General features: G+C 50.4%; 1 protein-coding gene across 1 annotated transcript in view; it reads right to left on the bottom strand.

Moving 5' to 3' along the window:
• The window catches only part of CPLANE1 (ciliogenesis and planar polarity effector complex subunit 1), a 102,071-nt gene that overhangs the window by 22,508 nt on the left and 53,758 nt on the right, over window positions 1–25,805 (bottom strand). The window contains exons 25-32 of the mRNA XM_077280406.1: window positions 14,524–15,418; window positions 13,281–13,444; window positions 13,089–13,213; window positions 12,748–12,827; window positions 12,604–12,674; window positions 10,369–10,567; window positions 9,608–9,895; window positions 7,515–8,141 (exon numbers count right to left, since the gene is read on the bottom strand). Of these exons, the coding sequence (XP_077136521.1) occupies window positions 7,515–8,141; window positions 9,608–9,895; window positions 10,369–10,567; window positions 12,604–12,674; window positions 12,748–12,827; window positions 13,089–13,213; window positions 13,281–13,444; window positions 14,524–15,418 (2,449 nt within the window). The remainder of the gene's footprint in view (window positions 1–7,514; window positions 8,142–9,607; window positions 9,896–10,368; window positions 10,568–12,603; window positions 12,675–12,747; window positions 12,828–13,088; window positions 13,214–13,280; window positions 13,445–14,523; window positions 15,419–25,805) is intronic.

Here is a 25,805-nt window from a genome sequence, read left to right as displayed (position 1 = left end):
GCAAAAAGATCATTTTTGTGAAAAAATATGATTTTTTATTTTTACGGCTCTGCATTATAAACTTCTGTGAAGCACTTGGTGGGTCAAAGTGCTCACCACACATCTAGATAAGTTCCTTAGGGGGTCTACTTTCCAAAATGGTGTCACTTGTAGGGAGTTTCAATGTTTAGGCACATCAGGGGCTCTCCAAACGCAACATGGCGTCCCATCTCAATTCCAGTCAATTTTGCATTGAAGAGTCAAATGGCGCTCCTTCCCTTCCAAGCTCTGCCATGCGCCCAAACAATGGTTTACACCCACATATGGGGTATCATCGTACTCAGGACAAATTGCACAACATTTTTTGGGGTCCAATTTCTTCTCTTACCCTTGGGAAAATAAAAAATTGGGGGCAAAAAGATCATTTTTGTGAAAAAATATGATTTTTTATTTTTACGGCTCTGCATTATAAACTTCTGTGAAGCACTTGGTGGGTCAAAGTGCTCACCACACATCTAGATAAGTTCCTTAGGGGGTCTACTTTCCAAAATGGTGTCACTTGTAGGGAGTTTCAATGTTTAGGCACATCAGGGGCTCTCCAAACGCAACATGGCGTCCCATCTCAATTCCAGTCAATTTTGCATTGAAAAGTCAAATGGCGCTCCTTCCCTTCCAAGCTCTGCCATGCGCCCAAACAATAGTTTACACCCACATATGGGGTATCATCGTACTCAGGACAAATTGCACAACATTTTTTGGGGTCCAATTTCTTCTCTTACCCTTGGGAAAATAAAAAATTGGGGGCAAAAAGATCATTTTTGTGAAAAAATATGATTTTTTATTTTTACGGCTCTGCATTATAAACTTCTGTGAAGCACTTGGTGGGTCAAAGTGCTCACCACACATCTAGATAAGTTCCTTAGGGGGTCTACTTTCCAAAATGGTGTCACTTGTAGGGAGTTTCAATGTTTAGGCACATCAGGGGCTCTCCAAACGCAACATGGCGTCCCATCTCAATTCCAGTCAATTTTGCATTGAAAAGTCAAATGGCGCTCCTTCCCTTCCAAGCTCTGCCATGCGCCCAAACAATGGTTTACACCCACATATGGGGTATCATCGTACTCAGGACAAATTGCACAACATTTTTTGGGGTCCAATTTCTTCTCTTACCCTTGGGAAAATAAAAAAAAGGGGGCAAAAAGATCATTTTTGTGAAAAAATATGATTTTTTATTTTTACGGCTCTGCATTATAAACTTCTGTGAAGCACTTGGTGGGTCAAAGTGCTCACCACACATCTAGATAAGTTCCTTAGGGGGTCTACTTTCCAAAATGGTGTCACTTGTAGGGAGTTTCAATGTTTAGGCACATCAGGGGCTCTCCAAACGCAACATGGCGTCCCATCTCAATTCCAGTCAATTTTGCATTGAAAAGTCAAATGGCGCTCCTTTCCTTCCGAGCTCTGCCATACGCCCAAACAGTGGTTTACCCTCACATATGGGGTATCAGCGTACTCAGGACAAATTGTACAACAACTTTGGGGGTCCATTTTCTCCTGTTACCCTTGGTAAAATAAAACAAATTGGAGCTGAAATAAATTGTGTGTGAAAAAAAGTTAAATGTTCATTTTTATTTAAACATTCCAAAAATTCCTGTGAAACACCTGAAGGGTTAATAAACTTCTTGAATGTGGTTTTGAGCACCTTGAGGGGTGCAGTTTTTAGAATGGTGTCACACTTGAGTATTTTCTATCATATAGACCCCTCAAAATGACTTCAAATGAGATGTGGTCCCTAAAAAAAAATGGTGTTGTAAAAATGAGAAATTGCTGGTCAACTTTTAACCCTTATAACTCCGTCACAAAAAAAAATTTTGGTTCCAAAATTGTACTGATGTAAAGTAGACATGTGGGAAATGTTACTTATTAAGTATTTTGCGTGACATATGTCTGTGATTTAAGGGCATAAAAATTCAAAGTTGGAAAATTGCAAAATTTTCAAAATTTTCGCCAAATTTCCATTTTTTTCACAAATAAACGCAAGTTATATCGAATAAATTTTACCACTAACATGAAGTACAATATGTCACGAGAAAACAATGTCAGAATCGCCAAGATCCGTCAAAGCGTTCCAGAGTTATAGCCTCATAAAGGGACAGTGGTCAGAATTGTAAAAATTGGCCCGGTCATTAACGTGCAAACCACCCTTGGGGGTGAAGGGGTTAAAATCCAGAAGGCAATGACAGAGACTGGTAGACCATGGACAGAATGCCTCCCTCTAGCTTTGTTTTCAGTAAGATATACCCCAAACAGGAAGACAGGACTGTCACCGTATGAGATTCTGTTTGACAGGAGCCCCAGTCTTGAATGTTTCTTTCCACAACAGTTGCAACTCAAGTACCAAGACTTGACTAGCTATGTGCAGGCCTTACATGGACACCTTGCCAAAGTGCATTTAACTGTCTTCAGTTCTCTTCCAGACCCAGACAAGGTTCCTGGACACCATCCCTTTGTGCCAGGAGACCTAGTGTATGTGAAAAAGTTTGTGCACAGAGACTGTCTCCAGCCGAGATTTGAAGGACTTCACACGGTGATCGTGGTCACCCCCACTGCAGTGAAACTTGAAGGAAAGAGCACCTGGATCCATGCCTCACACTGTAAAAGAGACTGTTGTTTTTGATCCTGGAAATGGGGGCCATCCTCGCCCCTACCTTTTCGGCCCCTAATGTAAATGAAAATACTAAGGTCCCACTATTCTCTGGGTAAACCTGACAGCCCCGGTGAATATCTGGCGATTTGATTTCTGTGATGTAGTCAAGTGCCCCGAGACTGAACGGGTGGTAGAGGGAATCATCCAGTTTTATATGTGTGTTACCAGAAATGACAACAATAACTGTTATTATTGGTCAGATGCTGCCTGGAATACGGGAGATGATTGGGGATATAAATCTAGCGAAGCCATGTTCCCAAGGATGGGACGGGTAGGAGTCTTCGTGGGAGAATGCATCTAACAGCCTTTCTGCAACCACTTAGGGGCTGTAGATGGGGTAATAGTTGTCATCCCCTCCTCCTAAATCTCGAAAGCCCCCAATCTGCTGACCTGCAGACGTTTGTACTGGGAAGATATTATAATTATGTATTTAGTAGTGGATACCATGGGAATTTAGGCCATATACAGCTCCAGGATATTAGCTTCAGACCAACCAAGGCCCCTGTTACCAGTACACCTAAAACAGGCCCAGGTGAGCGTTTGCAAAATATAGTTAATGAAGTGATCCCCATTCCAGGTCTCAGTTGGCAAGAGGTTTTCTCCATAGAAACACAAACAGCCCCAAGGAAAAACCTGTGGTTAGAATGGGTGAGATACAATGTAAGAGTCCAGAATATCTCTGTAGGATGTATTGCTTGTGCTGCTGCGAATACACATCTATACACACATGCATTGCTTTTTCCTGATGACAACACCACTACCTGTGTCATGAATTTGTTGAAAGGTTTGAAGCCCACTGATTGCTCAGATTACGTCCCACTAATTCATGAGATACCCAAACTAAAGGTTCCAGGAGAAGTAACCGTATTAGCTGACAATTATACCTGCTATAATTCCCATGACACCACAGGTACACCAGTAGAAATCTCCGACACAGGTTTCTGCAAGGAGAACAGTTCCTTAGATACTGATTTGCTAATCAAATATACACAATGTATGTATGACATTTATTGGTTATGTGGAGATGGTAAGCTCCGTCCTAGGTTGCCTAATGCCTGGATAGGCCAATGCACCCTTGTTAAACTAGCCATGCAGTTCAAGATTTTATCTTGGGATCCAAAGATACCTGATGAACCTACCAGAAAAAGGAGAAGTCTCGATCAGCTCCACATGAGTTATGAAGAAGATCCACTAGTATATATTGATACCATTGGAGTGCCAAGGGGGGTGCCTGACCAGTTTAAAGCCCAGAACCAGATTTATGCCGGCATTGCTTCTATAATCCCACAGGTGCAGATTAATAAAAATGTTGAATGGATCAATTACATATATTACAGTGAACAAAGGTTCGTCAATTTCAGCCAAGATGCCTTCCAGGGTATAGTTGAGGATTTGGGCCCTAACACTTGTATGACCCGTGCAGCAACCCGACCTAAGAGAATTACACTGAATCCTGTCCAGACAAGATCACATGTAGTGACATAAGAAGCTGACACAGGATTGTGGTTGGCAGATAGTGGGGACATTAACTTTTAGGAGTAGGCTGACAGTAATCCTTTTGGGAAGGAGCTGTAGACCAGCATGTCATGTCATGCCCCCACCACCAGAGAACCAACCACATCAGGTAGGGTAAGACAGATACAGGAGTATTATCCCTGGAGGCCCTCTGACTAGCTAACTACGCAGAACAATTGGCTGACCCGGAGAACCAACCTTTCCCATTTTTCAGATAAAGACAATATGATGGATGTATAAGTGCACCTAGGCAGGCCTAGGTAGTTAGTGAACACAAAAACAGATGACGTACTAGGACGCAAATTAAGATTTTTTACAGATGTGACAAAAGGAAAGTGTAGAGCTATTGTTTGGACGGTTACAGCTGAAATGGGAAGACATGGGGTACAGTCCCATAAACCCACTTGATGTTAAAGTATTGGTAAATACATTCATTGACGGTATGATCAAAGACTTACGAGACGAAATATAGACAGCCAGACCTGAATGGAAAAATGTAGATCCGAAAGACCTGAAGGTTTCTAAAGAAGTTGAACAAATTAGGACAATAAGACGACGTGTCATGTATGCTGGAGCAGACACATCTTTCTTCTCCAGTTGGTTAGGTGGGATCAAGGGATTCCTTCAATAAGTTTGTTTGGTACTAATTGCCCTCCTTATAGTTGGATCGATAATTCTCTGTTGTGTTATTCCCTTGTATAAAAAAGTTATTGCCAAAGCAACTCCGACTGGCGCCTTCCTCAATCAAGAAATAGATCCACAAGAGTACAATGGTACTGATCCAGGGGAGATCCCGAAGTATATTCCTCTCAAGAGAGTAGACAAAACCCCTCATTCTCAGATGATGCCAAGACATTTAGTTTAGGGACAGTGGGAGAACTCCATGTGAAGTTAGTGAAGGGTTCAGCTGCCTGGAGGCCTCTCGCTAGGGGAGAGTTTCTGAGGTGTCTGGATGAAGAAATCCACCTCCCCTTTTCCCATCACATGGACAGTCTCGAAGGATCTTTCTTTAAGGGAAAAACTTAGTGTTTAGGGGGGATTGTCAAGGTGAAAATATATTTTCTTATATACCTTTTGTACTTTTATATATCTTATACTGTGAAACAATAAGTTTTTCCTATCTGCTAGCTAATGCAAATGTAATTGTATCTAAAGATGGCTGCCAGTGTTCATTCTTCATTTCAGTTTAGAATGTGAAGGGTTAAGAATTATTTCTCCTGAAAAGATAACTCTGGAATGTGAAGAAAGAAGTAACCACTGGGAGATGTCCTGACGAATCAGAGAGAGAGACTGAGCACTAGATGTATGCTGCTTAAACTCCGCCTAATGCATTCCTTTTCCTAGAACAATATAGTGCTGTGTATTTGGAAATAAACGCAGTTGCTGTGACCGTTACACACATGTGTGTGGATCCACGAGCATGCACTGAGATTGAACCAGCTACCTGTCTGACTCATTCTTACCCGGTACCACATGCTTATAGTTTAATTTGGAATGACTGGTGAATGAGGGTATATTGTCGTTTACGACCCCGACAATACCTATATGAGACAACAGATACAGAGCCCAAAATCCCATGCACAGACGTAATGTACTGCTCAGCTTCCTGCAGTCACCACTAGGGGGAGCTCCCTGTATACAGAGATACATGATAAGATCCTGCCTGCGGTCACCACTAGGGGGAGCTCCCTGTATACAGAGATACATGATAAGATCCTGTCTGCAGCCACCACTAGGGGGAGCTCCCTGTATACAGAGATACATGATAAGATCCTGCCTGCGGTCACCACTAGGGGGAGCTCCCTGTATACAGAGATACATGATAAGATCCTGTCTGCAACCACCACTAGGGGGAGCTCCCTGTATACAGAGATACATGATAAGATCCTGCCTGCGGTCACCACTAGGGGGAGCTCCCTGTATACAGAGATACATGATAAGATCCTGTCTGCAACCACCACTAGGGGGAGCTCCCTGTATACAGAGATACATGAGAAGATCCTGTCTGCAGCCACCACTAGGGGGAGCTCCCTGTATACAGAGATACATGATAAGATCCTGTCTGCAGCCACCACTAGGGGGAGCTCCCTGTATACAGAGATACATGATAAGATCCTGTCTGCTGCCACCACTAGGGGGAGCTCCCTGTATACAGAGATACATGATAAGATCCTGTCTGCAGTCACCACTAGGGGGAGCTCCCTGTATACAGAGATACATGATAAGATCCTGTCTGCAGCCACCACTAGGGGGAGCTCCCTGAATACTGAGATACATGATAAGATCCTGTCTGCAGTCACCACTAGGGGGAGCTCCCTGTATACAGAGATACATAAGATCCTGTCTGCAGTCACCACTAGGGGGAGCTCCCTGTATACAGAGATACATGATAAGATCCTGTCTGCAGCCACCACTAGGGGGAGCTCCCTGTATACAGAGATACATGATAAGATCCGGTCTGCAGTCACCACTAGGGGGAGCTCCCTGTATACAGAGATACATGATAAGATCCTGTCTGCAGCCACCACTAGGGGGAGCTCCCTGTATACAGAGATACATGATAAGATCCTGTCTGCAGCCACCACTAGGGGGAGCTCCCTGTATACAGAGATACATGATAAGATCCGGTCTGCAGTCACCACTAGGGGGAGCTCCCTGTATACAGAGATACATGATAAGATCCTGTCTGCAGCCACCACTAGGGGGAGCTCCCTGTATACAGAGATACATGATAAGATCCTGTGTGCAGTCACCACTAGGGGGAGCTCCCTGTATACAAAGATACATAATAAGATTCTGTCTGCAGCCACCACTAGGGGGAGCTCCCTGTATACAGATACATGATAAGATTCTGTCTGCAGCCACCACTAGGGGGAGCTCCCTGTATACAGAGATACATGATAAGATCCTGTCTGCAACCACCACTAGGGGGAGCTCCCTGTATACAGAGATACATGATAAGATTCTGTCTGCAGTCACCACTAGGGGGAGCTCCCTGTATACAGAGATACATGATAAGATCCTGTCTGCAGCCACCACTAGGGGGAGCTCCCTGTATACAGAGATACATGATAAGATCCTGTCTGCAGTCACCACTAGGGGGAGCTCCCTGTATACAGAGATACATGATAAGATCCTGTCTGCAGTCACCACTAGGGGGAGCTCCTTGTATACAGAGATACGTGATAAGATCCTGTCTGCAGTCACCACTAGGGGGAGCTCCCGTATACAGAGATGTTTATTGCTCCGCTGGCGGACATTGGGGACATTTTATGTCCTGCCTCCAGCCTTATAGGAGAGATACCCTCCTTACCTGTACGTTCGGCGGTACGTTGCTCTTCATCCACATTATCTTGGACGGATCGGGTACGTCTTTGGGGAGATGTAATAACATTGGGGCGCAGCGGGTGGCATTTTGCGCTGGCGGGGTATAGAGCACTGGAGCTGAGCGCAGGTGGAGCAGATGGATTCCAGTTTTGTTCTGTTCACTTCCAAGAAGACTGATCTGCGGTTGTTGGTGACTGTGGCCGGCGCTCTGTGACGTGGACGGAGGGGCTGGGGATCTTCTGCTCACAGATTCCGCCCATTTCTGCAATTTCTGTGTCCTGATGGGATCACTGGCACCAGTGATACCTGGAGGTTGGGTCAGACGAGCGGGCACAGGGATGGGCATTCTCGGGGCAACGCTCGCAGGTGCCCATGCTTCTCTTACTGGGGGTCTTATGTTCAATGGTAGGAATTGGGGGTCGGACTGCAGTCTGAGCAGCGGAAATCCACTGGGGTTATTCATGACAGGAGGTCTGATGAGCATTGGAGTCATCTGTGGCCCTGATGGGGCAGTTACTAGGGGCAGCCGGTGGGGAGGACCGGTGCTTAATAACCCCAACCTCGCTGGGATCTTTGCTCCATCACTGGGGGGAATGCGGAGCTCCGGAAGTTTCTGCATAGAGAAAAAGAGCCAGAGGGTCAGCAAGAGAGCTAAAAAGTAGACTAAGCCCTGTCTCTGCCAACCGCAACGACCCCGGCCCTGTCCACCGCGACTGCAAAGACCTTGGCCTTGCCCAGTGAAACCTCAAAGACATTGGCCCTCCCCACCACTATCGCAAAGAACCACCCACCAAGAACCTGACACTGCCCACCATGACCGCAAAGACCCCAGGCCCTGCCCACTGCAACCACAAAGAGCACAGCCCTGCCCACCGCAAAGTCCATGGGCCACCGAAACACCACGGCTCTCCTGTCCATCAAGACCTCTAACTTGTCCACCGCAAGGCACCTGACCTCAAAGAACCAACCTCAGCTCACTGCAACGATCCCACCATGACCATAAAAGTCCCGGCAGGGCCCATCGTGACCTTATAGACCCCAGCCAGCCCTGATTCTGGCCCATCGTAACCTTATGGACCCTAGCCAGCCCTGACCCTGGCCCATCGTGACCTTATAGACCCCAGCCAGCCCTGATCCTGACCCATCGTGACCTTATAGACCCCAGCCAGCCCTGATCCTGGCCCATCGTGACCTTATAGACCCCAGCTAGCCCTGATCCTGGCCCATCGTAACCTTATGGACCCTAGCCAGCCCTGACCCTGGCCCATCGTGACCTTATAGACCCCAGCCAGCCCTGATCCTGGCCCATCGTAACCTTATAGACCCCAGCCAGCCCTGATCCCGGCCCATCGTGACCTTATGGACCCCAGCCAGCCCTGATCCTGGCCCATCGTGACCTTATGGACCCCAGCCAGTCCTGATCCTGGCCCATCATGACCTTATGGACCCCAGCCAGCCCTGATCCTGGCCCATCGTAACCTTATAGACCCCAGCTAGCCCTGATCCTGGCCCATCGTAACCTTATAGACCCCAGCTAGCCCTGATCCTGGCCCATCGTAACCTTATGGACCCTAGCCAGCCCTGACCCTGGCCCATCGTGACCTTATAGACCCCAGCCAGCCCTGATCCTGGCCCATCGTAACCTTATAGACCCCAGCCAGCCCTGATCCTGGCCCATCGTGACCTTATGGACCCCAGCCAGCCCTGATCCTGGCCCATCGTGACCTTATGGACCCCAGCCAGTCCTGATCCTGGCCCATCATGACCTTATGGACCCCAGCCAGCCCTGATCCTGGCCCATCGTGACCTTATAGACCCCAGCCAGCCCTGACCGCTCATCACGACCCAAACCCTCATGTGGATACATAACCAAACCACCAAATACACTGCAGGAACGTGTAAAACTCCTGCTGCAGATATTCTACATTTTCACTACCTCCAGCCTCCAGTAGGGGGCCCACATGTACACAGCTGTGACCTGCCACGTCTAATGACCTGAGGTCAGCGGGGGTCCGGATCTCTGATGGACCTGGGTGATATCGGGGGATCGTCACGTAGACGGAGGACATTACACATTACCTGTAGAGCCTCCTTATTCTGCTCGTTCCCGCCCATTCCTGCAGCTTCGACAGCGCCGCCCGTTTGCAGCACGTCCGCTTTCCGCTGCACGTCAGGCACTGGTTCTGCAGCCGCGGTTTGTGACGGGGCCGGATGAATGACCTGAGGTGCAGAGCGGTCGCCCACAGGGTTTAAGACTGGATTCCTTCCCATTTGTGAGGTTTGCTCCAAGACGTGCTGCAGCGCCGGCACAGCCGCGAACGACGACCCCACCACCTGCATGAGACTCATGAAGTTGATCTGCTGGAGCTGGAAAAGAAATGCAGGAGAAACATCACTGCAATGTGTAACGGAGACCGTGCCGTCATCTGCAGGCGATACAGCCCCTGCGCTCTGCAAAGCAACACACTGAGATCTGCTGCGCAACGCGACCACAAACAACACACAAGATGCACGGCGCACAATGCACCATCCTCAGACTGTGTCTGTATGTGGCGTCAGGAGAGACATTTCCATACAGGACCCTGAGCCGGGTCATCAACGCTCGATCACAGACCGCCGACCTCCCGCTCCCCCCAATTAGCACAGTGAGGGTCCGTCCGGCTCTTCTGGATCACTGTGCGGCAGGTGCAGCAGACTGTGCCTTAGACTCGGTAAGGCAATGACGGTGATGTGTAGTAGCGTCATGGCCCCCGAGGTCGGACCCTCGCCAGCCACACATTCTAGAAATGAAGCACGACGGGGGTCACCACCGCGGCCACGAGAAGCGAGACGTGACCTACCTGCAGGAGCCGGAACATCTCGTCCTGGAGAAGTTGTCTCACGGCCTCGGAGCCGGGAACCGGCTGTGGATAACAGCTGAGGTCAGGATTGGTGGGTTCTGGCTGATTGGCGGTGGGAGCAGGAGGCAGGAGAGGCGCCGCGCTGGAGACAGACTGGGGGGCCGGGGGGTTCCATCCTGAAGCTGGGGGGCCGTCATAACTGGAAGACAGAAACAATGCAAAATATGAGTAATTCGGATCTTTCCTCAATATCAGAAATGCTGGCATGGAAGATTAGGAGCCCCGCACAGACGATCAGGAACCCCACTGACCCCGGTACCAAGGATCAGGACCCATGCTGACCCCGGCATCGATCGGGACCCCCGCTGACTTCAACACCGAAGTTCAGAACCCAGGGCTGACCCCAGCACCAATGATCAGGACTCCCTGTAATAATGGCATCAATGATCAGGACCTCTTGCTGACCCCGACACCAGAGATCAGGACCCCTGCTGACCCCATCAACGGAGATCAGGACCCCGCTGACCTAGTCATCGATGGTCTGGACCCTCGATACAAGAGATCAGAGAGATCAGGGCCCCCACGCTGACCCCGGCACTGATGATCAGGATTCCCCACTGACCCCAGCAGCAGAAATCAGGACTACCGCTGACTCCGGCACCGATGATCAGGACCACCGCTGACCCCGGCACTAGAGATCAGGACCCCCACTGACCCCGGCACCAGAGATCAGGACCCCCACTGACCCCGGCACCAGAGATCAGGACCCCCGCTGACCCCGGCACCAGAGATCAGAACCCCCGCTGACCCCGGCACCAGAGATCAGGACCCCCGCTGACCCCGGCACCAGAGATCAGGACCCCCGCTGACCCCGGCACCAGAGATCAGGACCACCGCTGACCCCGGCACCAGAGATCAGGACCACCGCTGACCCCGGCACCAGAGATCAGGACCCCCGCTGACCCCGGAACCGGAGATCAGGACCCACGCTGACCCCGGCACCGGAGATCAGGACCCCCGCTGACCCCGGCACCGGAGATCAGGACCCACGCTGACCCCGGCACCGGAGATCAGGACCCCCGCTGACCCCGGCACCGGAGATCAGGACCCACGCTGACCCTGGCACCGGAGATCAGGACCCACGCTGACCCCGGCACCGGAGATCAGGACCCACGCTGACCCCGGCACCGGAGATCAGGACCCACGCTGACCCCGGCACTGCAGATCAGGACCCCCGCTGACCCCGGCACTGGAGATCAGGACCCCCACACTGCTGTATACTCCATGCGCTCATCTGTATACAGGCTGCAGCCTGTCACCTGTACATTAATGGACGCTCCTCTACCACGATCCGCCCGATGCTGCCGGCGGCCGCTGTTTGTTTTCATCTCCAAAGCAACAAAGTCTGGAAATCAGCGGCGTCCGATCTGGGAGGAAATGTGAAATGTGCTGCACGGCTTAACCCCTTAACGCCCAGCAAGTTATAGGCCTCAGATTTTGTTCATCTACTGATCAAATAGCGACGACGTTATTTATTATTTTTCAACTTCATTAAAAGTATATTTTTGCAGCTTTTTTTCTGCCATTATTTTATTTATAGAAAAAAGGTAAAAAAAAAAATATTCTTTGCACACATTTATCTATTTAATAATATAAAATGAACATTCAATTTTTAATCTTTTTTTTTTTTTTTTTTTTTACTATGGTCTAGTGCGGGGCACTGTGCTGGGGGCTTTTTATTATGGATTTTCTATTACTATTATTTTTTAATTATTATTTTGCAATTCTTTCTTACATTTTCTTACAAAGACGGATCTAGTTTTGCATTCACTGACCACCCGACCCTCGACAGGTAGGGACCCCCCCACTCTGATAAGTTTAGGAGAAGCAGCTAAATAAAACAATCCAGCCACCACCAGGGGGAGCTCACTGCTATGGAGTAGAATAGGAGCTGTGTATACCCTATGCAATGAGCTCCCCCTAGTGGTGGATGTAGGTGAACAGAACTTTATAGTGTAACTTTTTGAGCTGTTCGGAAGCTGGAACAGAAAAACAAAACTCCGACCACTAAAATAAAATATAATAATGCATCCGCTTTCCTTTCCTACCTCCGTAACTATCACAAAATATTAGGCGACATATCTGGACAGTCTGTATACAAGGAAAAGTGCAGTTTAGTTTCTCCACCAATGTAATCGATCCCACTCTGGAACTGGAGAAACCCCCTGAACTCACAGTGACGCTCCTCTTATGTTCGGGACGGCCGCTTCCTCTGGATCTGAATGTTCGGAGTCACCGGGCCGGATCTGAAGAAGAGGAGAGAGCGTCGGATACTGGCTGCAATGATTTGGTCCCGGACTATCGGGGTTCGGGGCTCACCTCCGCCTCCTGGTGGACAGGACGAATGCTGACAGCGATCTTTACGCTCCTTTGTGTGTCACTTTCCTCTTCTTGGTCATCTGTCAATCAAAGATTATTTATTTCAGCTTTATTGGATTCTTAAAGGGGTTGTCCAGTATTTTTTTACATAGATGCATGTGGCTAGACGTTGCAGCAGAAAGGATAGAGAAGGGAAACGGTGCAACTAATGAAACCAAAATATAAAAATGATACTCTAGAAGCAAGAAACTATAGTCAGACCCCCATCTTCATGAAGGAAAACTGCTTCTACTTCCATTTTGACATTAACACAAGATAAAAAGGCCAAATCCAGCACGAACCGTCCGTTTCTGACCGAAGCTCCAGTCTGTGGGGGTCACTCAGGACGGACTGACCCTCTTGAGACTTTTCCTGAGCCCCCGGCCGCCTCTGCTCATCCTGCTTGAGACTTATTTCTGATGACGCTCTAGGAGGACAGATCAGAGTTACAGCGGCTCGGATGTGATGACACCACGTCTACGGAGACCACTCACCTGGAAGCGTTCTCCTCCCCCGAATCACCATCCAGCTCATGTTCTCCACACGGGGGAGAGGTATCCGGCTCCAATCGCTCAGCACCCTCCAGGGATTTCTCCTGTAATTTGGGATCTTCTGCACCTTGTATAATGGGAGCAACAATGGATTCACCGGGAGGAACCTGCAGATAATAATGGCGACAGTCCAATATCAGGGAAAATGAGGTTCAGCAGCATAAACTAAGACCCAACAGGTCCGTCCGATACCAGATTTTGGGACACAAGAGTAATTAAGCGGCAAATATCCGGAGAATATATTCATTGGAAAAGCAGAAAAGATGATGAACCATCTCTGAGGAATGTGGTTATCTCTGACAGATTTAGTGACCACTAGAGGGAGCGCACTATATACAGATTATACAGCCACCACTAGGGGGAGCTCATTATATACAGATTTATACAGTCACCACTAGGAGGAGCTCACTACATATAGATTATACAGCCACCACTAGGGGGAGCTCACTACATACATATTTATACAGTCACCACTAGGGGGAGCTCACTACATACATATTTATACAGTCACCACTAGGGGGAGCTCAATACATACATATTTATACAGTCACCACTAGGGGGAGCTCACTACATACAGATTTATACAGCCACCACTAGAGGGAGCTCACTACATACATATTTATACAGTCACCACTAGAAGAAGCTCACTACATACAGATTTATACAGCTACCACTAGGGGGAGCTCACTGCATACAGATTTATACAGTCACCACTAGGGGGAGCTCACTACATACATATTTATACAGTCACCACTAGGGGGAGCTCACTACATACAGATTTATACAGACACCACTAGGGGGAGCTCACTGCATACAGATTTACACAGCCACCACTAGGGGGAGCTTAACGTATAAAGATGTTGTTGGGTAGGCCAGGAGAAGTTAAACTACCTTTAAAGTGACCCCACCAAACGCTCAAAAAAAAAATGCTGCAAAACGTCCATCTAAAGAGGCAGAAGTGCTCAGAGCGGTGTTCAGGCCATGCCTCATGCGTTGGGCACTTTAGAGCAGTATTTGAGCAACTGGTGGGGGTCTCAGGCTCCGGCCCCCCACTGATCTACAGGATTCTTTAAAAAGGAGCTTCCATCCACCAGTAAGAAGATGGCACAGCTGGCTGCTTTCGCCTAACTTTCTTAAAATCCTGTCCACATCCTTGAATACAATACCGCCCCTAGGACAATCTTACATGGTGCATGTAGGTGCTCCCCAGGTACGGCCGCTCCAGCAGCCATAGTGATGTGAGTAAGGCAGCGGAGGACGTCTTGGCGCGGATGGCGGTGCTCGCAGCAACATGGCACAGTTCAGCTTTGCCCGTGCTCCAGAACAGCCTGCGGTCGGACCACCGGATCAGCCATTCCACCAGTTTGGCTTCTTGGCTGTACTTGGCCTGCAGCTCGCCCCCCAGTTCTTCATTGGGGGTGCAGTGCTTGCCCTGGATTAGTCGGTATCTGTGGTGGTCCTGTCTGGGGGAGGATGGCACAGATGCTGATGGCACATTGCTGTCTCTGTCCTTTGGTCCTGGATCTTGCAGACCAAACAGGCCGCTCCGGACTGGCTGTCCTGATACCTTAGGAATGGATCTCTTCCCCGCGATCAGTGGCTTCCCCAGTACGATGGTGGGACCCGCAGCGCGGTGGGGCTCAGCCGCACCTCGTGAGGGAAACGACACGCCCTCCGTGTCCACAGAGTCACCTACACTTTCAGATTTCAGCATAAAGCAGGACCCCGCCCTGAAGACGCTCCCGATCCCGGCCCTCACCAGCTTACGCTTCAGGGTGGTGTGAACATCGAAGACGAGAGAGTTCAGCTCGTGGTCTCGCAGCTGCTGGGAGAAAGACGTGAGGAACGGGATCCCGGGCTCGCTGCCGTGGAGAAGGTCCCGCTCCAGGAGATAGCTGAGGAACAGATCCAGAAAACGGCAGTACTCGTCATCGTTGCACTCAAATTCCCAGGTGCCGACTCTGGGTGGAGACGGCCCGGACTCGCCGCGAGCTTCTCTTTTTGCCTTTAATTTCTTATTGGCGCCTTTGCTCGGTTTTCCAGCGTTCACATCTCTATCCAAAGGAAGACTGCCCTCCATTCTGTAGAAAAGAAATGCTGACATCAGAAATGACGCAGAAAACCACCATCAAGATGTAGCTCCACTATAAGCCGGCGACATGGCAGCTCGGTACAGATTAATACAGCCACCACTAGGGGGAGCTCACTACATATTTATATAGTCACCACTGGAGGGAGCTCACTACATACAGATTTATACAGTCATCACTAGGGGGAGCTCACTACATACAGATTTATAGTCACCACTAGGGGGAGCTCACTACTTACAGATTATACAGCCACTACTAGAGGGAGCTCACTACATAAAGATTTATACAGTCACCACTAGAGGGAGCTCACTACTTACAGATTATACAGCCACTACTAGAGGGAGCTCACTACATAAAGATTTATACAGTCACCACTAGAGGGAGCTCACTACATACAGATTATACAGCCACTACTAGAGGGAGCTCGCTACATACAGATTTATACAGTCACCACTAGGGTGAGCTCACTACATATAGATTTATACAGCCATCACTAGAGGGAGCTCACTACATACAGATTTATACAGCCACCACTAGGGGGAGCTCACTACATACAGATTTATACAGCCATCACTAGGAGGAGCTCACTACATACAGATTTATACAGTCACCACTAGGGGGAGCTCACTACATACAGATTTATACAGCCACCACTAGGGGGAGCTCACTACATACATATTTATACAGCCACCACTAGGGGGAGCTCACTGCATACAGATTATACAGCCACTACTAGAGGGAGCTCGCTACATACAGATTTATACAGTCACCACTAGGGTGAGCTCACTACATATAGATTTATACAGCCATCACTAGGAGGAGCTCACTACATACAGATTTATACAGTCACCACTAGGGGGAGCTCACTACATACAGATTTATACAGCCACCACTAGGGGGAGCTCACTACATACATATTTATACAGCCACCACTAGGGGGAGCTCACTGCATACAGATTATACAGCCACTACTAGAGGGAGCTCGCTACATACAGATTTATACAGTCACCACTAGGGTGAGCTCACTACATATAGATTTATACAGCCATCACTAGGAGGAGCTCACTACATACAGATTTATACAGTCACCACTAGGGGGAGCTCACTACATACAGATTTATACAGTCACCACTAGGGGGAGCTCACTACTTACAGATTATACAGCCACTACTAGAGGGAGCTCGCTACATACAGATTTATACAGTCACCACTAGGGTGAGCTCACTACATATAGATTTATACAGCCATCACTAGGAGGAGCTCACTACATACAGATTTATACAGTCACCACTAGGGGGAGCTCACTACATACAGATTTATACAGCCACCACTAGGGGGAGCTCACTACATACATATTTATACAGCCACCACTAGGGGGAGCTCACTGCATACAGATTATACAGCCACTACTAGAGGGAGCTCGCTACATACAGATTTATACAGTCACCACTAGGGTGAGCTCACTACATATAGATTTATACAGTCACCACTAGGGGGAGCTCACTACATACATATTTATACAGCCACCACTAGGGGGAGCTCACTGCATACAGATTATACAGCCACTACTAGAGGGAGCTCGCTACATACAGATTTATACAGTCACCACTAGGGTGAGCTCACTACATATAGATTTATACAGCCACCACTAGGGGGAGCTCACTACATACATATTTATACAGCCACCACTAGGGGGAGCTCACTGCATACAGATTATACAGCCACTACTAGAGGGAGCTCGCTACATACAGATTTATACAGCCACCACTAGGGGGAGCTCACTACATACAGATTTATACAGCCACCACTAGAGTGAGCTCACTACATACAGATTTATACAGTCACCACTAGGGGGAACTCACTACATATAGATTTATACAGCCATCACTAGGAGGAGCTCACTACATACAGATTTATACAGTCACCACTAGGAGGAGCTCACTACATACAGATTTATACAGTCATCACTAGGGGGAGCTCACTACATACAGATTTATACAGTCATCACTAGGGGGAGCTCACTACATACAGATTTATACAGTCATCACTAGGGGGAGCTCACTACATACAGATTTATACAGTCACCACTAGGGGGAGCTCACTACATACAGATTTATACAGTCATCACTAGGGGGAGCTCACTACATACAGATTTATACAGCCACCACTAGAGTGAGCTCACTACATACAGATTTATACAGTCACCACTAGGGGGAGCTCACTACATACAGATTTATACAGCCACCACTAGAGTGAGCTCACTACATACAGATATATACAGCCACCACTAGGGGGAGCTCTTTACATACAGATTTCTACAGCCACCACTAGGAGCCTGTAGTCTGTGGAGGAAGGTGTGCTGGTTTGTTCGCTCCAGGAGAGTCACAGTTTTTTTTTTCCACCCAGTAATTCCCCCCCCCCCTCTCTGACCTAGGAAAGAGAGGGGTGTAGTGGATGGACTGTGGGGCTGAGTCCCCGTCTCCCACCCCTCGGTCTAAGCCGGCGAGGGGTGGGAGCTCATTCCTACCGGCAAAGAGGGTCACCAGATCCGGCAAGGCCCAAAACATGGAGGAGCCCAGGAAGACCCAGGAGGGCTGCAAAGCCCCTAAGGCTGAGGCGAGGGCCACTGCGGTGTCTCCTCCCGGAGGTGAGCGGAGTACTCGCAGAGGTGCAGCGGCGGCGGTGCAGAAGGATTGGGGCACTAGGGCCGCACGGGAGCCAGTTACCAGCTATGGCTCCCGCATCCATACGTACCTCAGCGAGTATGATGAGGCTGGGAAGACCATCAGGAGACTCCGGGAGGAGCTGAAGGAGGTGAGGCAAGCTGCAAGCAGAGCCTCCCGCACAGAGAAGTCTGCCCTGACAGCCAGGATATCCAGCCTGGGGATATGCATTGAGGGCATGGAAGCCCGGAGAGCGGCTATATTGGACAACAGCGGGCCCTTCCGGGAAAAACTGGAAAATGAGGACCGATTCCACAACATGGCTGCTGCAAAGGAGCCAGAGGGGTCTCGGCGTCCGACCCAGGTGGAGGAGGTGGACCATGAGGAGATGGAGGAGGCGCCATACCCACCTGGGGGCTTGGTAAGTGATCTCCAGGCCACACACAGTGAGATAGATCCAGTGCAGGTCCCACTCCCATCAGACAATAGTATTTCAGAGGATGATGGGGGTGATGCGGATGATAGCAGCAGCGATAACAGCAGTAGTGGGGGTTGCCTCGTCTTGCAGCAGATCCGTCAGCTAGAGTCCCCAGTAAATTATGCCCACCTGAAGTTTGGGGATGAGGTCTGCGGGGACGAGGCAACCAGGAGGGGGAAAAAGAAAAGCAAAAAAAGGAAGAAAACATCGGAGGAGAGGTTGGTGTTTGTCCCCCTTCCTGGGACCCCCCGATCCCGCTGTGTGGAGCCCGCTACCCACCCCGGCCCGGGACCTGCAGTGGGTCCGGTGCGAGGGAGCGGGGAGAGTACAAGTCATATGGCGCAGGTCGCCGTCTCTGCTGGCGGTAGCAGAGGGGGCGAGAGTGGGCATGCGGCTGCAGAGCCGGACAGTGTGCATGGTCTGGAGTGTGGCCCTGTGGCGGGCGGTAATAAGATCGGTGGAGGTGTCCAGGCCCGATCCTCTGTGGAAACGGGGGACGGCCTGGTGCCTGCTGCACCTGCTGGCGCTCGGGGGGTGGAGGCTGTGGGTACCTTGCCGGTGGTCGCCGCTCCCCGCAGTGTTGGCGGTGCGCTGTCAGCCGGGGCCGCATCATCGGCGGCGTGTGCTGTGGTGTCGGGGTCCCCCACATGCAGATCCGATGCTGGGTCAAAATCCGGGACCCCGGCACCGGTTATCATCTCAGGTGCAGCTGTAATGGCTGCGGTAATGCCGGACCGGATCGCACCCTCACCGGAGGGGGTCGCACCGCTGGGGTCCTCTGCATGTGTGTCACCTGTATCTGCGGGGGACCCGGCGGTGAAATGCACACAGGAGCGTGGAGATGGTCTGCAGGAGAGGCTGGAGCAACAATCTGCAGCTGCCAGCACATGCTCTGCTGAAAAGCAGGGTGTGGTAATCAAACCCTGCAGTATGGATCTTAAAGGGGCAGCTGCACTGCAAATAGCAACAACCCCAGCAGAAAACAGAAAAAAAAATGCAAATAAAAATGTAAATGTAAATAAGAATGGAATTGGTGCAAGTGGTGTGAATAGTGTCTGTGATAACGGTGACGGGTCAGGGGTGGTTTCTGCTGGAGGTGTGGTTGGTGTGAATGGTGCCAGTGCGGTGATTTCTACCAGTGAAAATGGTGAGGCTGAGGTAAGTGAGGTGGAGATGGTTGACTGTGAGGTTGAGGGTTCAGGGAATATAGGGGCTGGTCCATCGTCCCCCTCACCTGCAGCCGCCATTAGTTATGCGGCTGCTGCCGCTGGGGTTCCACAGGGGTCTTCCTCATCTCCGAACCCAGGGAATGAAGCTTTTCGCCGCTGTTTCCTGGAGGCCCTCAAAAAAGGGGAGCGGACGATCAATGTAGAGGGAGGAGAGGTGGCGTTGTCCTACTGGCTAGATAAGTTTGGTCTAGCTGCCTTCCAAGAGAAAGGGGGGGGGGGGGAGACCGTGTGGTCCCTCCCAACAGCCGGGCAGGGGGTCTCCAGGAGAAATGTGGTTCGTCTTCGCTGGAGGGGCGATGAGGCGTGTCCATCCAGGACAAATGTGGTGAAGCTCCTCATGAAGATGGACTTCAGGGCTATTGACATCTTTGCTCTGATACATCCTTTTGGGACCTCCACCTTTGATATCAGCTTTGTTCGGCCGGAGGGCTTGGAGCTCTTTTGGTCGAATTATGAGCTGGTAAAAGAGGAGCCCGGCTGGCGAGGGTTCGCTGTGGAAGCAATTTCTCGCCAAAGTGGGCCAAAGAAAGTGACCGTTTTAACATGTAATGAGTCTCTTTCTGGCGTTGACATAATGACCTGGTTGAGCCGGTACGGCGAGGTTGTGGAGGTCCCTAAGAAGAACCGGGACGATTTTGGTATCTGGTCAGGTGGCTGGACCTTCATGGTAAAGTTGAAGCGTTCAGGTGGCACTGTCACCCACATCCCTTCCTCGGCTTTCCTGGGAAGGGATCGGATTCTGGTCTTCTACCAGGGGCAGCCGAAGGTTTGCCACAGGTGCGGTGATCCTCGCCACTTCAGCGCGGGCTGCAAGGTGCAGAAATGTGCCTTGTGTGGCGAGGTGGGTCACCTCGCCGCATCCTGTGGTGTCATTCGATGTCACCTGTGTGGTGATCTAGGTCACCCGTTCAGCCGCTGCCCTCGTTCCTTCTCTAATGCCATGGCCGGCCGGGCGGAGGGGAGCCGTGAGGAAGTTCCTGGCGGTGCAACTTCTGCAGAGGTTGGAGGTGGCAGCGGGGGAGGAGCTGAGGGGCCGATGAGGAATGGCAGGGCGAGGGGCCCCTCTTACCAGCGGAGGCAGGCAAGGCGTCAGGAGGGCAGGGGGCAGGAGGAGCCTCGGGAAACTGGGGTAATGGCTGCCCCCTCCTCCGAGGCGACAGCTCATGTCACTGAGGCCCCGGGGGAGGAAGCGGTGAATGAGGAGATCAGACGGATGGAGAATGAGGAAGTGGCTGATCTCTCAGATGCCTCTCAATATGAAAGTTTTGATGAGGATGGAGGGGAACAGCCAAAAGAAATGGGTGACAAGGGTACCAAGAGTGCCAAGAGTGCCAAAAGTAAAAAAAAGAAGAAAAAAGGTGGAAAATCTTCTTTCCTGACCAAGGTGCCTAAGGAAGGTCCCACCGACTCCCCTCTGATCCCCCTCTCCAACCGGTTCCAAGCCCTTGACGATCCTGCTGAGACGGGAGTCGGGGGTGAGGTTCCGGAGGTAACATCGGGAGGGCCTTTGGGAGGCGGGGGAGTCCCTTCTCCAGGGGGTGTGTCTTCCTCGGGAGGTAGGGACGACCCTGGGTCCGGAGATGAGAAAGAGGTGGGAGGGATGGATACCTCTGTCTCTCTGAAAAGAAGAGGGGGGGCTTCATCGTCCGGAGATGAGCGGGCTAAGAAAAAGGGTGGGGGGAAGAAAAAGGCCATCTAACTCGATCACTCATGATGGCGGCACCCACCCCGTTGACTCTAGCGACCATTAATGTTGCTAGTATAAAGTCTGATGCGGCTAGATTTGCGGCCTTTGATTTTCTCACCCGATTTGAGGCTGAAATTTTGTTTTTGCAGGAGACCAGGCTTACCGATATGGGGGCCATACGCAAGGCGGAGAGCGAGTGGAGGTGCGGGTCTTCGTACTGGTCTCTTGCGGCCGAGCCGTGTAGCGGGGTGGCAGTCCTTTTTAAGACTGCATCGGTTGAATGCCGGAGAGTTATCGAGGTAGAAATGGGGAGGTGCCTGGTCTTAGACGTCTTCATGAGGGGACAGGAGCTTCGGCTCATTAACATCTATGGTCCGCAGTCAAAGTGGGACCGTAAATGTCTCTTCCTGAAGATTAAGCCCTATCTTTTTACGAGTCGGCAGGTGGTCTTTGGAGGTGACTTTAACACTGTCACAAGGCTTCGTGATAGGGGAGGCTCCATTGACCGGCTGGCTTATGATAGTAATACTCTTAATAGCATAGCTAGTGACGCTCGCCTGGTGGATGTCCACATCCGGCACACCCCAGGTCACTGTGGTTTCACCTTTCATAGAGGTAATTGTAGGTCTAGGATAGACAGGTTTTTTTTAAAGGAGGATGCCATCTCTTCAGCAGTGTCCGTTGTTGAGGTGGAGTTCTCCGATCACTGTCTGATTTCTTTTTCTCTGAATGTTTCAGAAACCCCTCGGATGGGAAGGGGACTATGGAAGCTGAATTCGTCCCTCTTGGAAGAAGCAGAGATAAGACAATCCTTTGAGGACTTTCTTCAGAGCCAGGTACCGCTTTTGGATCTCTGTAGCGATAAGTCAGAGTGGTGGGAGATGTTCAAGGATCGGGTTGCGAGTTTCTTCCGCCGGCTCTCGAGCCTCAGGAGCCTGAGCAGGTACCGCCTGTATCAGGAACTGAGGAGGAAACTCGAACATCTCGTCTCGGCTGGAGGTGACCGTGAGGAGATCTCCAGAGTGAAGTCTTTACTCAAGAGGTGTCAGTACGATAGGCACACATCTTTGGTTTTTGAGAGGGATTTCGGGAGGTACCGCTCGCCTGACCCCTACAGAAACTGTAAGATGTCAGTGAGTTGTAAGGTGGTGACAGGTTTGGTCGACGATACGGGTTCCCTGAACAGATCCAAATCAGGGATCCTGGAGGTGATCAGATCTTTCTACTCACACCTCTTGGGGAAGAGGGATCTGGATCGGAACGTGATGTCGGCTTTCCTGGCCGAGGCCATCCCTGAGCCAGGAGATGACCCCTCGCTTCACGTTTTGACAGAACCAATCAGGGAAGAGGAAGTGCGACTGGCCATTGATGGGCTTCGGCCTAAGAAATCGCCAGGTCCGGATGGCTTAACATCCGAGTTTTATAAGACATTTAGGGACTCCTTGGTCCCCCTCTTGACCGAGGTGTTTAACGAGTGTCTCTCCTCGGGCGCTCTCTCCCGGTCAATGAGGCAGTCGGCCCTGATTATCCTGTCAAAGGGTAAGGACCCGTCCCGTATTGAGAATTGGCGTCCCATAGCGCTTCTCAATACGGACCGGAAGGTTCTGGCAAAGGTGCTGTTCAAACGGCTGGTGAAGTTTGCACCCCGGCTCCTTTCGGGGGCCCAGCACTGCTCTGTTCCAGGCCGCAGTACGTTTAGTGCTGTGCTCGGTGTCCGAGAGGCAGTGGAGCAGGGCAGGGCAGGTCACTGGAAGGGGTACTTGCTGTCCTTAGACCAGGCGAAGGCTTTTGATCGGGTTAACCATGAGTACCTCTGGTCCGTCCTTCTGAGGTACGGTCTGCCTGGGGGGTTTGTAAATTGGCTAAAGATCTTGTACGCGGGGGCAGAGACTTTCCCGCTCGTGAATGGTTGGTCTGGCCGCCCTTTTGAGGTTGGGTCTGGGGTCCGCCAGGGCTGTCCATTGAGCCCGCTGTTATACGTGTTCGCGATAGATCCCCTTTTAAGGAGGATTGAGCGTGGGCCGTTGGCGGGAGTCAGGATGGACCAGGTGGCCCCGGAAGCCACTCTGAGGGTGGTAGCGTATGCCGATGACGTCTCCCTTTTCGTGTCCTCGGGTGAGGAGGCAGAGTGGATCATGTCTGAGGTTGATCGCTACTCGGAGGCTTCTGGGTCCAGAATTAATCAGGAAAAGTGTGAGAGTCTCTGGCTGGGAGGGGGTGACCCTAGTTTTGGTCTCCCGGACACTCTTCCAGAGCCCCAGGCATCGGCAAAAATCCTAGGCATCGAATTTGGCCCTGGGGACTACCCCCAGCAAAATTGGGAGGGCAGACTTAAGATCGCCGCCCAGAAGGTGGACCAATGGAAGGGTTGGTCTTTGACCCTGAGGGAAAGGGTTAGCCTGGTTAAGGGTTTTTTGCTACCCTTGTTAATATACCTGGGCAGTGTCTGCATGTTGCCAGAGCCGCTCTGGACACGGGTCTACAGCCTGTTTTTCCAGATGTTATGGGGAAATAGGCTGAACCTAGTCAAGCGGGAGGTCACGTACCGCACGAGGAGACTAGGAGGGTTGGGTATGGTCAACCCAGTGGTGTTTCTAATAAACACTTTTGTCAAGACTAACATCGCCAACCTCTGGTCAGAGAGGGCTCCTCCGTGGGTATTCTCCTGCAGGGGATGGCTTCGACCCTTCTTCCAGGAATGGGAGACAGGAGGGCAAGTGAAGGACCTGCGCACACCGCACGGGCATCTCCCGGCTTACGCTACCCCGGTTCTGAAGGTGATCCGCCGGTGGGGTCTGGGAATGTGGGAGATCAGGACCATGTCGAGGAAATTCCTTGACAGGAGGGTCCTGTTGACCCATTTCCAGAAGCCTCTGGTGCTCAAAGATTGCCCAAGTCGGGATCTGGACGGTGGGCTGAGGTTATTGAATTCTACACGGGTCCCCTTGAAGTTTTGGGACTTGGCTTGGCGCTGCTTCCATGGGAAACTGTATGTAAGGGACAACCTGAAGTGTAGGAACTCCGATGATCGGGGTTGTCCCCGTGAGGGGTGTTGCGACACGCTGGAAAGCATGGAGCACTTCCTCCTTCAGTGTCCTTTTAATACAGGGGTCTACAACAGGGTGGGTACTTCCATAGGCTGGCCTCGGCTGGCACACCTTTCCTATGCGGAGTGGGCGTATGGGGCATTCGGATCCCTGGGTGGCCGAGATCGGGGCACTTTATTTCTAGTCAGTTTAGTGGTCAGGTTTTACACGTGGAATGCACGGTGCTTAGTGTCAACTCAGCAGAAAATCCTCCCCAGGGACGAGGTTGTTAGGAACATTCTTGGTGGCCTGGTGAAGGTGCGCTCTCTGGAGTATGACAGGCTGGGTGCAGCGAGGGACTCTCTTCTCTGGAGAGGGTTCTCATTTAATGTACCTAGGGCTTAGATAAGCAGGTAAATGATAGGGACAGGTAGACAGCTTCAGTAGGGACAGGTAGATAGTTAGGGACAGGATAGGGACAGCCTAGGGACAGTTAGGTGGGCACGCGGTGAGTTAGGTAGGGTAGTAGGGTCAGGCAGGGAGAGACAGGGAAAGGTAGGTAGATGAATAGGGGCAGATGTCTAGACAGGTAGGGACGGCTGGTAGGGTAAGGATTGTTAGGGTAGAAGCCTGTCATCTCCGGTTTCCCGGTGGCGGGCTGGGGCTTTTCACTATCAGATTTTTGTTTTGCAGAAGTGAATTATTGATATAGGGCTCACAGGCACCAATCCTGGCTCTGGGTAAGTGTTGTATATAGAGTTATGTAGCATTGTATTGTAATGTGATGATCCTGTCTTGTAGGCAAGAGGATATAAGTTCCTCGGTGAGCTAATTTTTGTATTGTGTGGGTTTGGTGGTAGGTTGTTTATAGTTGTGTTTGCTGTGTAAAAAAAAAAAAAAAAAAAAAAAATATAAAATAGATAAAAAGGAAAAAAAATGTGTTTTGTGTGATTTAGATAGATGTGTTTAAGCCAGGTGGCTATAATGTTTCTTTTTGGGCGATGGACCAGAGTTTTTCTTTGTCAGGTTTGGTATGAAGTGTGTATGTGCGTGTGTATTAATAAAATGTTTCTTCTCTCCTTGGGTGATGTAACCTGGGGAGGAGGAGATCTGGATGGATAAAAAGTGAAAAGACGAGTAAAGGACGGAAAACAACATAAGAAAGAAAGATGGATGAAGCTTCTCTGAGAAAGAAGAAGGCAGTTTTGTTTTCTTTTGCGGGGTTGCTTTGACTGGGGGCAGTTATGCTGGACTCGGACTTTGCTTTGGACTGGGGGGGTGGTAATGTTGGACTC

Source organism: Ranitomeya variabilis, chromosome 1 (assembly GCF_051348905.1).
Source record: "Ranitomeya variabilis isolate aRanVar5 chromosome 1, aRanVar5.hap1, whole genome shotgun sequence".
Lineage (NCBI taxonomy): Eukaryota > Metazoa > Chordata > Amphibia > Anura > Dendrobatidae > Ranitomeya > Ranitomeya variabilis.
The sequence above is the reverse complement of the archived record's forward strand: the minus strand, read 5'-3'. Positions and strand labels throughout refer to the sequence as shown.